Source organism: Thunnus thynnus, chromosome 16 (genome assembly GCF_963924715.1).
Source record: "Thunnus thynnus chromosome 16, fThuThy2.1, whole genome shotgun sequence".
Lineage (NCBI taxonomy): Eukaryota > Metazoa > Chordata > Actinopteri > Scombriformes > Scombridae > Thunnus > Thunnus thynnus.
In genome coordinates, this window is record NC_089532.1 from 14,576,725 (window position 1) to 14,590,842 (window position 14,118).

At 38.0% G+C, this 14,118-nt stretch overlaps 2 protein-coding genes across 5 annotated transcripts; one reads left to right on the forward strand and one right to left on the reverse strand.

The window, feature by feature from the left end:
- The first annotated feature begins 326 nt into the window (after positions 1-326).
- On the forward strand, positions 327-7,349 carry slc25a47b (solute carrier family 25 member 47b). Of its 4 annotated transcripts, none has more exons than XM_067613528.1 (9): positions 327-619; positions 839-897; positions 2,054-2,254; positions 4,741-5,172; positions 5,347-5,390; positions 5,499-5,570; positions 5,724-5,906; positions 6,306-6,573; positions 6,712-7,349. In XM_067613528.1, the coding sequence occupies exons 4-9, from the start codon at positions 5,112-5,114 to the stop codon at positions 6,987-6,989; spliced, it is 906 nt and encodes a 301-aa protein (XP_067469629.1). In that variant the 5' UTR covers positions 327-619; positions 839-897; positions 2,054-2,254; positions 4,741-5,111; the 3' UTR covers positions 6,990-7,349. The 4 variants fall into 4 exon arrangements, 3 of the variants coding, with proteins under 3 accessions (XP_067469629.1, XP_067469630.1, XP_067469631.1); XM_067613529.1 differs by lacking the exon at positions 4,741-5,172 and adding an exon at positions 2,383-2,534 and having other exon boundaries at positions 331-619; XM_067613530.1 differs by lacking the exon at positions 4,741-5,172 and having other exon boundaries at positions 331-619; positions 2,054-2,148.
- A 105-nt stretch (positions 7,350-7,454) lies between these two features.
- Positions 7,455-14,108, reverse strand: LOC137199314 (tryptophan--tRNA ligase, cytoplasmic). The gene is made up of 11 exons (XM_067613527.1): positions 14,008-14,108; positions 13,542-13,641; positions 12,315-12,531; positions 12,127-12,235; positions 11,755-11,874; positions 10,930-11,112; positions 10,656-10,756; positions 10,253-10,365; positions 9,990-10,163; positions 9,685-9,825; positions 7,455-9,469 (listed from the first exon to the last, which is right to left on the reverse strand). The coding sequence occupies exons 2-11, from the start codon at positions 13,632-13,634 to the stop codon at positions 9,311-9,313; spliced, it is 1,410 nt and encodes a 469-aa protein (XP_067469628.1). The 5' UTR covers positions 13,635-13,641; positions 14,008-14,108; the 3' UTR covers positions 7,455-9,310.
- Positions 14,109-14,118: the final 10 nt, after the last annotated feature.

The window sequence follows — 14,118 nt, forward strand, 5'->3', positions numbered from 1 at the left end:
GCTGATAAGCACAGAACACAAAGGACAAAAGCTGAAATATTGAACAAATTGAAATTTGTTGAGATATTCCAGTCTGGATCAAAGATTAGACAATAATCAAAAAAACATCCAGTCAGCATTAATCTTTGTACTTGTGTGGCAATGCAGTTTTAAAACAGACTGAATCGAAGTCTGCATTGCATTATCTCATAACAATAATGTAACTTTGACAAAAAATAATATAATAATAATAATTACACAATAAGCAAGTTTCAAATTTATTTGCATAGGCAAAATTATGGGGGTGGGGTAGGGGGGTTGTAACACCCCAATAACCAAAACCAGCCCATACAACCCTCCCAAATATCATATCATAATGATGAAGGAAAAATATGAACTGTTATAAAATATGATAAAGTGGTTGGTTTTCTCAATTAAATGTAATTAGCAAGCAAAGAATACCATTTTTTTCAACCTCTCTCCACCCCTGTATTGTGAGACTTGGTTGCGCCCAACCCATCCTCCCGCCTCTTCTCAGGCAGCAGCAGAGAGCAATAGCGAGATGAGTGACAAAAGACCAACAACTTAAAATTATTGGTTGGTCAACAACAAAAAGAGAAAAATCTCTTCCCAACAGGAGGTACGCTACTGCTATGGCCCTACCACTCATGAGTCAAATAATTGAATGAAAGTCTTATTTTCAGCTGTGTCATTGTGTTAGCTGAACTGTAAGCTAGCTAGGCTAACGTTAGCCATCATATAATCAGACTACTTTTACTTGAGTTACTAACTAGTTGCTATTATCTTGCTGATATGATGTATAACTTTTATTTCTAAGTTGTATCTTATATTTCATCAGATCCAAGAAAGTGAATGTAGCAGCAGGGCAGGAGGACGAAAGGAGGCACAGATGTCCAGGTAATCAGATCAGAGAGTCAAAATGCTGTGGCAAGCAATACTATAATACTATAAGCTACACTCAAAATATACTTGATTTGCAGTAAAAGGACTAAAACATACAAAACCCCTGGTGTGGTTCTTTAATACCTTTACAACATGGACTTTACTGTAATTAATTGTAGTATTTTCCCAGGCAAATATTTAAAAGATAAGGCTTAAGTTTTTAACAAATTTTACTCAACCATGAGAAAAAGCATATCAGCTGTTATTTTCAGCTGCAAGATTAATCTATATTTTGCTAGTGAGTATTTACAACAACAGGATGGTGAATGTGAGAGAAAAACTACAATTTAGTGGCTTATTGATGTGATTTTAAAAGTTTTTGGACAACGGTGGAGGTCTATGGCACAGAGGATATACAGGCTTTGGATACACACACAATAGCCTACTTGTCAGTTTTGGTCTCTTCATGGTATTTGTTGACAAAAAGAAAAATTACAGAATATTACCAGCCTTCTCTTTTAAACTATATATTTACAACCATTTACATTTCTGAAAGTATTATATTTATAATTATTTTGTCTGTTGGACGAAACTTGGCCAAGTATGGTTTGAAAGATGTAGATTCTGTCTGTTGGGGGCATGCTTTTGTGAAAAAATATATTACTTTAATACATATATGCATTGATTTCAGTGTTTGGTTCCCTGATTTGAATATTGGTCCCATGCTTTGATGTGTTTTGTTCTCTGATCGAACCTCCACCATCATGATGTCGATCATGTCACACATTTCTACATTCTGTAAGCTCTTAACTTGAGCAACATGTGCAGATTCTCACTCATTTGGTATGTGATTACTCAGCTAGCCAAACCCTCTGAACCAATGTATTCGTTCACCGTGTTAAACAAACTTGTTGACTGAGTGATACTGTTACTGATTGATTATTATCTGTCTCTCTGTGGTAAACTGACATCTTTTAAAAATGGACATCGACTTTGTTTTTAAACTAGTACAACAAATGAGACCATCCTCTGTCTCTGAAAAAGAGCCACACTGCTATCAAGCAGAAATAAGTCACTGTCAAATGTAAAGGTGCACTGTTCAATTTAATGTTACATTTGAGTATAATATGGTCTTTCTGTGAACTGATTGTACACTGAATATGTCTTTCAGAAAATGATGCTGAGGCAGTTTATGCTGATGAAGCAGCAGGATCAAGTCAGACACATGAAGACCTGGCTGCTGACAGGAAGAAATTTTGTGGAGGAGTGAGTCAAATTGACTGTTATTTCACTCCTACACTGATAGGAAACTGACATTTTATATTACAGGGAAGGATCGGGGGAGATAAAACATCTCCTTGTGGCTGAAGTGGTGAGTAAGATATAGTGAATCTTCAAACTGTAGTGTGATATGTAAACCTGCATATAACACTAGTCTACTATCACCTTTATTATCTTACTGTTGAGACTTACTGAGTGTTGTTAAACAAGACTCTGAAGTTCCTCCTGGAGGAACCTGAGAGTGAAGCCAAAACTGAAGCTGCCAGCACTGAGGTTGGACGACTGCTGATTGACTCAGCAGTACCCTGTCTCTCTCAGTATGGACCTGTCTCTACACCTCTTCTGCTCGAGGTTTGCACTGTAGCAGGACGGTACGTGGTCATAGCCATCTTTGAGAAATTTGACCATCACTCCAAGACTTTTCACCTGATGGATTATGATGAAAGCTCTTTCTCTGCCAGAGAGGGTGTTATCTCTGCCATCCAGGACATGGACTGTGAAGTGCAGACTGCTGCATCACCCTCAGCTCAGCACCTCAGAGGGGTTACAAGAGGGACTCATGGAGGAGAGGGAGGCTTCTCTGACACACAGACACACAGACATACAGACATACATAGATACAGACACACAGACACATACATACAGACAGATTCCGTCCTTTAGTAGATAGATCTGCGTAGATTCTGGATTATTTAATGGAGAGAAAGGAGTAGATGTAATTTGAAGAAATAGTATAGAAATAGTTTTTTTATGTCATAAAACTAACTAGAGGGTAAATAATCTAATGAAGGTGGAATTACTAAATTGGTTCCCAAAAGCTCCAGTCTTACTGTGTATCAACTGTTTTGAGAATTAAAAATATCTTCTTGAATATGCACCACACAGTAAATGACATGATAGGTTCTGTTTTATAACCGAAATGAGTTTTAATATGTTACTTATTTCAGTTATCTGCTTGTATTTTTCTGACTTTTAAATCTAATTAACATGGTAATTTTTGCACACAGGAAATCTGGGCCAGGTAGAGTTGTCCAGATTATAAAAACTGTGCACAAATACCCAGAGTGGGAGGAATGGGGTGTTAATGAGTGCCTCCTAGCAGGTTAATCTGTCTATGAGTGAAGTGTGTTGGTGTGATTATAGTGAAGTGTAATTGTGGCCAAATGTCAACAGTGTACTTGCTGTGTATTTTTTGTGCATTTAGGTATGTCAAGTACAGTTTTAATTCTATTATTTATCTATGATGTGGTTATAAATATAATATCAAACAAGCTTGTATTTTAGTATATAATATGATGCACTTGTAAAATGATAGTATAGTATATGCAGTAATTTTAAACACAGAAAGTTCTTCTTGATGACTAAATAAACAATCATTGTGGGTGCACCAGGAAAAAAGGAGAAAAAGAGAAGGAGAGGAATAAGTGGGCCTGATTCTTAAAGCATTGTGACAACTTTGCATATTTGTTAATGACCTATTTTCCTTATAACCCTCAGGGAAGGCCCATTAGATTATTTGGGACACAAATAAATGGAAATACCAAATGTTAATTTGCCTGACGTCACTGAAGCAGTGTAATACAAAACCAAAGCCTCGTGCTTATGTTTCAGGTTACGTTGATGTGTATAACACAGTGAGCTTGGGAACTCTGTACTGTAGGAGCTCATTTACAACACATGTTTAACAACATGTTTAATTTAAACTGGTTGTTTGAACAATCCTACCAGTTTATCTAGAACATTCCATCTCACATTTTCAACAAAATTGGTGATTTAAGCTTTCTGTTATCTTGCACATTTTTTTGTAAACTACCTGTTAAACTGTCAAAGTTTCATCAATAAGCTCTGTTAGCTTGAAAGATCTGCCATGTTCACAGTTTTTCTCCACATAAAGCCTTACTCTGGAACAATGCAGATATCACAGTTCAAAATAAGTCAATATTTCCTCCCAGTTGGCATGAAAAAGGTATTGATAGCATTGTTTTGTTATCTGATGATTCAAGTTCTTTACTTACATATGAACAATGTCTCCACTAATTTGAATTTCCCATTCATTTAATTCAGTTCAGTTTAATTCAGTCATTAAAGCTGTTCCTTGTGCTCCAATGCATCTTGCCAAATCCCATCTTAGCTCTGGGGAAACATTAACTGTACACACTAAACCGCTCTCAGGAGGTGTTCAACTAACTGATAGGAAGTGTAGCAGTAATTTTACACATGAAATTCCTCACAACCAAAATAAAATTGTTCCAAAAGGTAAATTCTATTGGGCTTTGATCACTGATAACATAAATTGGAGGAAAATGGCTTTTACTTTATAATAAGGTAAAAGAAAGGCATTTTGAAATTCTACATTGTATCTATCCTGTTAATTCCTTTATTGCAAAATATGTGGACATTGCAAATCTTTGTGCTTTTTGTATTGCTCATCTTTTCTTTCACTGTGATGTCAAACAGACTTTTTGGCAAGAACTTGCTACCCTTGTTTTCAGCTTCATTGATGAGCCATGGCTAAATTTTATATCCATAAATGCAAATTTTCTAAATCCCCACCTCATTTGCTGCCTTTCCTTGCAGAAATTCCTGCTTTGTTTAAGCCATATGAGGAACCACAAAAGTGCCATCCTACTGTCTCGACACTCAGAACTCACTTATTTAAACATGTAATCTTTATTTTTTTATTTATTGTGTTCTGTTCTCTTTTTCTTTTGTGATTTTTTATGTCCCTAATGGATTTGTTTGACTGTTTTGTGTGATAGTTTTCCTTTATTTTTGTGTATTATTTGTGTGTGTTCTGTCTTTCAATATTTGGCTAATAAAGTTGTAAAAGAAAAAAAAAACTCATTTACATTAACTCTTAGCCTCTGGACAAAAGTTTTGTTGACATGTCTAGAAAGACACATGAGGTTGTTTAAGGTCTTAACAGGTGGTGAGTCACACTGAGTTGGATGCTAGCAGCCTACCAACTGAACATAAGAAGAATGGATTTTATTGCTGGATCTGCAGGAGGTTATGATTACATTTTTTTTTAAAAAAGTTCAGCTAATGTCAGTGGCAGGTGCATTTCATTTACTTTTATTTATTTTCACGGCAATTCTTATGGTATATTAGTGTTGTTGACTAAATGTCTGCTTTGGGAACCACGGTTGTGTTTGTCATGTGATGTGATGCTTGTGTTTTCAGGGGCATTTGGTGTGATAGTTGGGTACCCTTTTGACACTGTAAAGGTACAGTTTAATACACACATACACACACACTGTCATTACATGTGCTTGAGTAGATGTAAATTGGACATTCAGCTCAGCAACGCTTTCTTTTTTGTCAACACGTCACAGGTGAACATTCAATCCCACAACATGTACAGAGGAATATGGCATTGCATCCATTCAACATACAAGACTGAGGGGGTGAGTGTCTCAAACTGTCACATAAGGTCAGTGACGCCTGATTTCCTCACATCTGAAGCATAGTTCATCTACAGCTGCCTCCCTGTGGAACAATATAATATTACCATTCTTGAGCCTGCTTTCTTTAAACCTTTAAACCTTTCTGTACTGTAGGTGTGTGGTTTCTACAAGGGAATGACAATGCCTGTCATAGCTGTATCCCTCAGTTTTTCTGTGGTGTTTGGGACCTACAGGAATGTCCTTCAGCGCCTGTGTAAACTACGGCATGGGAGTCCTGATGCCCGGCCCGCTAAGTGTGACATCTTCCTCTCAGGTCTGACTGGAGGAGTTGCACAGGTATTTAATCATTGAACTTTGCCTTTATACTATAACGAGAACAATTCAAATGTTTTTGGGAATTCCCCTTACACAAAGGGTATTTTGCATACTTGTATTTGCTGTTGAATTGTCTGTATTTGTCTTGTAGTATGTCTCATGTTAAACAAACACATTAGTCTTTTACATGTCTCTCCTTCGCTTTAGTTGTTTGGTGTGTTCTTGATGAGCAAGTTGGAAATTAGCCTCCAGTCATTCAAAGGTGCAATTAGTGTCCAGTGTCAGTTATTCTTGTTTGTTTTTGTTTTTATCCTCAAATAATGTGTGACACCCTCTTGAAATACATTGTTTTGCCAATGTGCAGATGTTCCAAGTTTTATAATTGTCAACTACTTTCATACCGTTATTTCTCTTTCTCAGGTTTTACTGATGTCCCCAGCTGACATGGTGAAGGTGCGTCTGCAGTGTCAGAGAGTTGCCAATTCATCATTCTCAGCCAAAGCCCTCAAATCAAAGTATCACGGCCCTGTGCACTGTCTGCGTACTATTGCATATGAAGAAGGAGTACTGGGCCTCTACAAAGGAGCCCAGGCATTGGCTCTAAGAGATGGACCATTCTTTGCCACATTCCTTACTACTTATAACATCATCTGTGAACTGCTGTCGACCCCGGGACAGACCCAGCCAGGTAAATCCAAACTCTGCTTACCAGTAAATTATAGGAGAACATCCATCTGAAAACACGTGTATGCAAAATGGAAACCAATAGTCATGTTTTCAGTTTTTTATGATTTGAAACTTATACAAATGTCTCCCCTTCATACAGAGTGGAAAGTGGTGCTTCTAGCGGGGGGCTTGTCAGGGATGTGTGGCTGGTGTATTTCCACGCCCATGGACCTGATCAAAACTCGTCTTCAGATGGACTGGATTGGTGAGCGAAGGTACCAAGGCTTTTTCCACTGCATTACAGACAGTGTACGCTCAGAGGGGCCCGGTGTCTTCTTTAAGGGCCTGAGTCTCAACTGCATGCGAGCCATCCCTGTCAACATGGCAGTCTTCTCCGTGTATGAAATAACGATGCACCTGCTGAAACACTCAGCTTAACTCTACCTGCAGCTTGGATCACGCCACAATCAGAGAATGCCTCATGGGACTTTCAAGGCTGTGCTAAATATTTTTTGTTTTAATATTTGTGTATGGTGTAAATATGTTTTATAGAATATTCTCTGAGGTGTGGAGTTGTATGAAACTGATGCTGACATGTCTGAATGCTGTAGTGGTTTTCAGATACCTGCTTTCAAGTGATTTTAGACTTAAGCAAGAAATCATTTCTTAGCAGCTCAATTTTTAGGGAATTGTCCTTCCAGTAAAACATCACATTCTTCTAACCACATTATATCAATACTAAACAATCTGAAATAGACCAGGTTTATTGCATATTCTGGTTTTAATACATGATGTAAATATATATAATGTAAAACATGCCGAAGTGTAACATTGCAATGGATAAATTCTGTTTGTGATAATCTATTATAATTAATTAATTTTAGTTTTTTCGCAGAGAACAACTGGGCTAGATGTAATATATTTTAAATAGCTTGTTAATCGCTTTTCCATTTCCCTCTGAATGTTTATACTGTGAGCAAGTTAATATCATACTCCCTTTACTGAGAATCCATCCGATACAGACAGCAGATAAAAATATGTTCTTTTTTTTAATGGGGCCATCTGTACCCAGTATTATTTCTTTAAAATCTACCTCTTTAAAAACAGCTTTATCTTTATTATTGCCTTTGAGTTGTATTTGCAACATCTCGCACCAATCTCCATGTTACTGACATTAACGCTATCCTGCTCTCTCAGACACGGGGCTGCATTATCATTTAAGGACCAATCATATCGTTTTAGCTTAAATTACAGGTGTATTCTTATATATATTGTAAGAACTGTACCATTTACAACATCTGAAGACAATGATGTGTGAGTGACAGCTAGTCCCAATACTGCACAGTGAATTCTGGAATTCTGATCAAAAATTGTGCCTTTAAATCCTCTAGACACCCACAGTCCACCTACACAGGTGCTTTCACTTACTGTGCCTGATTAGCACTGGACTCTCCCCTACTCTATAGTCATGTTTAATATGTTGGGGCAGGACAATTTATGCTTTTATTATTCTTATTGATTCAAGGAGTTGGTGACATCATGTAATTCCCAACACAGCTCCACCCAACGTCCACTTGACCAAAGATCTAATCAGAGTAATTGAAAACGCCTGTGTCAGTGTGCAGAGCCTTTAATGGAACATAATATGATGAAATATTTAATGTAAATAAACATGTAAAAATTCCTCAATGGTCAAATAATTCACAACAGACATTTTGACTTGTTATAGAAGGAAAAGCACAAGCTATGTTCTATTCAAGTCCCAATAAGCCCTGACAGTGTATAAACCAGGACCTTGAAACTGAAGCAGCTAAATGGAATTCAGCCATATTTAATACAATTATTTACAGCTGTGCTTTTGCTCCTGTGGCATGGCAAACTGTCTGTGGCACAGTTATTATATCACTAAATATCAATCTTGATATGTTGGTGTCAGATATTATGGAAAAAATTGGTACTTTTGCTGTGTGACCATAGAAACATTAAAAAAGATGTACACACATTAATGTGACACTTACTTTAATTAAAATGTATTCTATTAATAGAATAAAATAAAATGATTGAATTTTCAAATAAAACGTGCTTTTAAAAATGTTTTCTTTTTGCAGTTTACTGTTTAGTCTGGGAATAAGTTGAATGAAATGTCTTCTTCCCTTAGAGAAAGAGTTACCTTAGTTCAGATCATTTTTGCTGATAGCAATTACATTTGCTTTAGTTCCCTTGAGTCAGACACTGACAGCCTACTACCTGATGTGATCAAATTCTTAAAAAGAGATGAACGTCTCATTATTTCTCATATATCACAGCTGCTTTTGATAATCACAGTTATTGTTCAGAAGGCTTTTTTCCCCAAGTAAAACTAAGTTTTACTTCTTAACCAACATTTTGCAAAGATGTCTAGTTGTGTTGTTGTTGAGCAGATTTTTCACTTTAATTGTCAGTGCTGCAAACACAAACACTTGATGAAGAGAAACGTGCACATTTAGTGAGGCATGAGGCTAACAAATAGCATGACAATTAGCATGAGGGCTTGTGCAATGCAATGCCATGCTAAATTTGACACAGAGCCACAAATCATCAATACAGTAATTTACATAAACATTTTTCTCCAGTCCTGATGCCACCTGTATTGTGTCTGTCTTCCCATGACAAATTCAAATGACAATGATTTTAAATGGAAAAAAAGCTGGATTGATTATTTTTTCTTGTTTTGAGTTTAACAGCACGATGAACCTAGACATCTCAGACGCTCGAGCAGGCTAGAAGTTAAAATTTAAAGGTCTGGGTGTCATGAACTGCTTGACTGTCTCTTCTGTGACTTGTTTGCGTCGCTCTTGATGTGCGGCAATCATCGGCTGCAGGGTTTCGATCAAAATCTTCTTCAGTTCCCCTGTTAGAAGAGCTCCACTCGCGTAGTCCTACCGAGAGAGGAGATTGGAGGAGTGGACGGGAGGAGTGCGCAGAAAGGAAATTGTAGAGGAGGTTGATGGTGCAGAGACGAATGATAACAAGAAAGGAAAGCAGAATGTCATAGAGAGAATGAGGAAAACAAAACAGATGGAAGGGTGTGATTAGCAAAAGCTTAAAAGTTTGGAAGATATAATTTGCTTTCTGTGTTGTCTGAACCACTTACCTGTCTGATCTTCTCCAGCTGTTCATCGTCCTCCAGGAAGAAGGTCAAGTACATGAAGGAGACGTCTACATCTGGGTTACCACCATATTTTCTGTGCTCTTCCACTGTGTCTTTTCCTCCCGAAAATGCATGTTTGTTTACCTGTGAGTAATTGTAGATCAGATCAGTCAGGGACAATTGTAAAATAAATACAGTAAATTTGATTAGTAGCTACGGATGAGATCTTATTTCGTTTTTTGCCCCCTTTCATTCATTCATGCACAAATAACAAAGATAAACTTCAACTAATCCTGTCCTGGCAGCACCTTATTTTTTATCTGCTTGGGTGTATCGGTGAGAAAGATAGAGGAGTTGGCATCACTAGCGCTCATCTTGGTCTGCGCCCCCTGCAGGGCGGGGAAGAAAGTGGAGTGCAGCAGGGCTGGCTTGGGATAGCCGATCCTTGGGGCTACGTCACGGGTCATCCTGAAGTAGGGGTCCTGGATGAGTGAGGGGACAGACACAGACATTTGTAGGTAACGGTGCTAGTATGTGGTGTTGTTATGTATTACTGTGATGCTGTTCTGACCTGGTCTATGGCACAGGGGATGAGACACTGTATATCCTTTCTGCCTTTGAAGATCTGTGGGAAAGAGTTGCTGAAGGACGGGGCTGCCTGGATGGCTGGGAAGCTGATCTTTCCTGGATAGATAACAAATAAACTAATGAGAAACACAGTACTGATACTCAGCCATTTGTTTATGTTTTACAAGGTTAGTCATGTATTAAAAAGTGAATTTATTGATTAGCAACAAAATAATTATTACTGTATTATTAGAAACTCTAAATTGAGAAGCATGGGGCCAAAGACTGGATAGACTTCATTTCAGGTTTGTTCCTCTTTCCAAAGTATTATGAGCAGAGCTCCACGATAGCTCAAACAAGAGTACATCTCTTTTTTTAAACCATTGACTATTTTTCAGTTGTCTTACCAATGCAGTCACTATCTGTAAAGCCAAAGATGCCTTTGACCTGGTTGAACGTCACATGCTTCTGAATCTTTACCACATTCCTGTAGAACTCAGGGGATGCACTGGGAGCAGAAGAAAAAAAAAACATTAAGAAAAAACAAAACAATTCTGACTAAAATAAGAAATTATAACATGACTCAAATTAGGTGGATCTTTCCTTGTTATCTATGCCTCCTCCTAGGATAGCAGGACCTGCCAGATAGGAATATAAAGATATTTTTCTGTTATATTTTACCCCATGTAGTCGAGGTCAGAGAAAATGAAGGTCTTGTTGACATCAAAGCCACAAGCGATGATGTCCTTGGCGTTTTCCACAGCAAAGCGGTGGCATTCTTCTAGCGTTAGATCCTTCCACAGGTACTTCTCATCATCAGTCAGCTGGATCACCAGCGGGATGTCAAACACATCCTGCAGCCATCTGCAACAAGGAAGTAAGTTTCAGTTGTAACTTGGAACCAATATAAAATCTTCAAACACACAGATCATAATTTGGGATGGTTTCTTGCTGGGGACTGCCCATTGGACCAAAAGCCCATTAGTCTGATGGCCTGTTATCCTGAAAACAAACACCCATTGCTCCGAAAATACACACTGGAGTTATTGGACTACCGGAACCTGTGTGGACGCACTGCCATTATTTATGGTTAGACGTTCCGATTAGGCTACCTCTGTCGTCTTTTGGGTCAGGGTTAGGGTTAGTACGCGCTAAATGTACTAAAAAGCAAGCATTTTGTAAATGGTATCTTTACATGTCAAAATACAGAAAGATATTAAGGGCAATAAAACTCCAGGGAGCGCGTGTATTTTCAGAGCAATGGGCCTTTAGAGCAGTGGGCTTTTGTTTTTGGGATAACGGGCCGTCAGACTTTCGGTCCAGTGGGAAGTTTTTCGAACTATTGGGTTTTTGGAATAATGGGCTGTCACACCAATGGCATGACGTCCTCTTGCTGATACAACACTTATTTTTTCTCTATTCTTTGACCAAAATGTAATTGGTTGTTGAATACGACATCGGGAAAACATGCTTTTATCTTGACAGCTTTGTGAAAGAAGAACTCACTTGGTGAAGATGAAGGGGATGAGGTGGCCAACGTGCATGGCCTCTGAGGACGGACCTCTGCCAGTGTAAAGGTAGAAGGACTTGTGCTTCTCATATGCATCCAGAACTTGATGCATATCTCTGCCAAAAACAGTGATAAGAGGAAAGTGATTTATTGATGTGTCAAAACTCTCTCACCACCATCTGTTTTACGGAAATATGAATGATGGTCACTAGATTAAAAGTTCAGAGTGAATATTTTCCCCGTAAGTTTGAGAATTATTGAGTCACAACAGATGATGAAACACCCATTCACTACAGCTCAGAAACAAGGAACATGAAATTATGACAAAGTCAAACTGATTAAATATTTTCAGTTCCTAAAATACCGACCTGTGTGAGAAGAAGATTCCTCTGCGAAGAAAGCGGTGCGGTTTCTGTCCGCAGACTTTTTCTATTCTGTCCACCAGCTCCTTTTCAATTTTACTGCTGCCAAACCTCACTAAGGAAAGACACCAGAATGTGAATTATTCTGCTTAAATTAATCTTAAATTACCCCGTGAAGCTTGTTTTAATCTTACCAATAAGTTTGTCGTAGTCTACTCCCTTTGCATTGGTGGTGGAAACGTTCCATGGGTCAACTGTGTCGTCATCATCAGCACCATCTGCTGCTGGCCCGTTGTTAGGGACAACAGAGTTTTCTGAGGGCGGACATCCTGCTTTGTAATCCTGACCTGTCGTCTGTTTGTAGTCCACTTTCAACTTTAGCAACAACTGGACAGCAGCGTCAATTTCAGCCTAGGGAATACAAACAGCATTATATTTAATTTAAAAGGGTCAGTACACACACAAAAAACATTCTTTTCCTTTTACCCCAGTGGTGTCTAACCACATAGGTAGTTTCAGTTTTAGTTATCCAGGTTTTGAGATATCTGCCTCTAACTTTCCCCACCCTAATAATAAATAATTAATAACAATGCATTTAATTCGTACTGCACTTTTCATTTGCAATGAATCTCAAGTGCTTCAGTGTTAAAAACATATAACATAAAAAAAATAACAAGCCTTCCTGAATAAAAAAGTTTTTAAGCCTGTTTTAAAGAGTCTGGGAGAGATGGAGGAGATGGTTAGGAAGGCTGTTCCACAAGCGTGGTGTAACAGAGCAGAGGACCCCATGGTGCTGGAGCTTAGAACTGGGGCTCCGGAGGAGCAAGCTGCTGGCAGATCTGAGGGTGTGGGTGGAGGTTTGTGGTGTGATGAGTTCCTGTAGGTAGGGAGGCGCATGTCCATTGATGATTTGTATGTGAGTAGCAGGACTTTGTTGTCAACCCTGAAGGACACAGGGAGCCAGTGCAATGAAAACAGAAGTAGTTTTATGTGCTAATAACAGAGTATAATTTTGTTTATTGTGTTCATAGCATTAAAAAAATCACTGTACCTTTAAAAATTCAACACAAACATGTATTTATGGAAACAATGTTTGTGTTATTTGGGATAATCCACAGATGGAAGACAAAAATCTTGGTGAAATAGCTGATAGCATGTTCTGTTGATTATTTAGAGTAAAGCGACCCTTTATTTAAAGAGGTGTTAATGTTTATTTAAAAAACAAATTTCAATGCTGTGAACATTACAAATGAAATTCAATGTATCAAAATTGTACCCACAGAAATCTCAGATATCTCAAAACCTGGGCAAATCAAATCAAAACTGCTTGAACGACAAGCTCATAGTAGCAGTAAGTGGAAAAAAGAGAAATTTACTATTAATCTTCTATTATTTAGGCTAATTGGTTTACAAGCACTTACCTTCTCAGCTTTAGCTGTTTTTAAGGACCTCACTGTGTTTCCCTGTTCTGTCAATCTCTCATAGAGCTCCATTGGACTCTGACAGTCTGTCATCTTCACACTGCTCCAAGACATTTGAAGAATTGATTAATTGATTTTACGGATTATCAGAATCAGACAAAAAAAATCAAAAATCCAAGGGATAACATTGTGAAAGTGAAATACTGTCTACCATGGGATCAGCAGTATTTTTTATTATATAGATTTATCTATTGTAGCGTTAGTGTATCTCTATCCACAGCAGTTGAGAGGACTCCCATATGTGAACAAATAGAGCTAACTAGCTATTCTGTAGCTAAGCGTCTGACATTATTTACTAACCAAATTTAATTTACAATGGCCGATTTCACAAATTATAAAACAGTCGAAATTACAATAAACTCGTAATACGCTGATGTTGAATAATTAAAGTGACAAGACAGCTTACCGGACGATATTCTCCTCAGAACTGACAGCTCACTCATTCAGTAACTTGCATCAGCCTGCTATTGCTGTGAGTGTGAGTTGGTGTTTGGGTCAAATTCTTCCCAGGCAAACT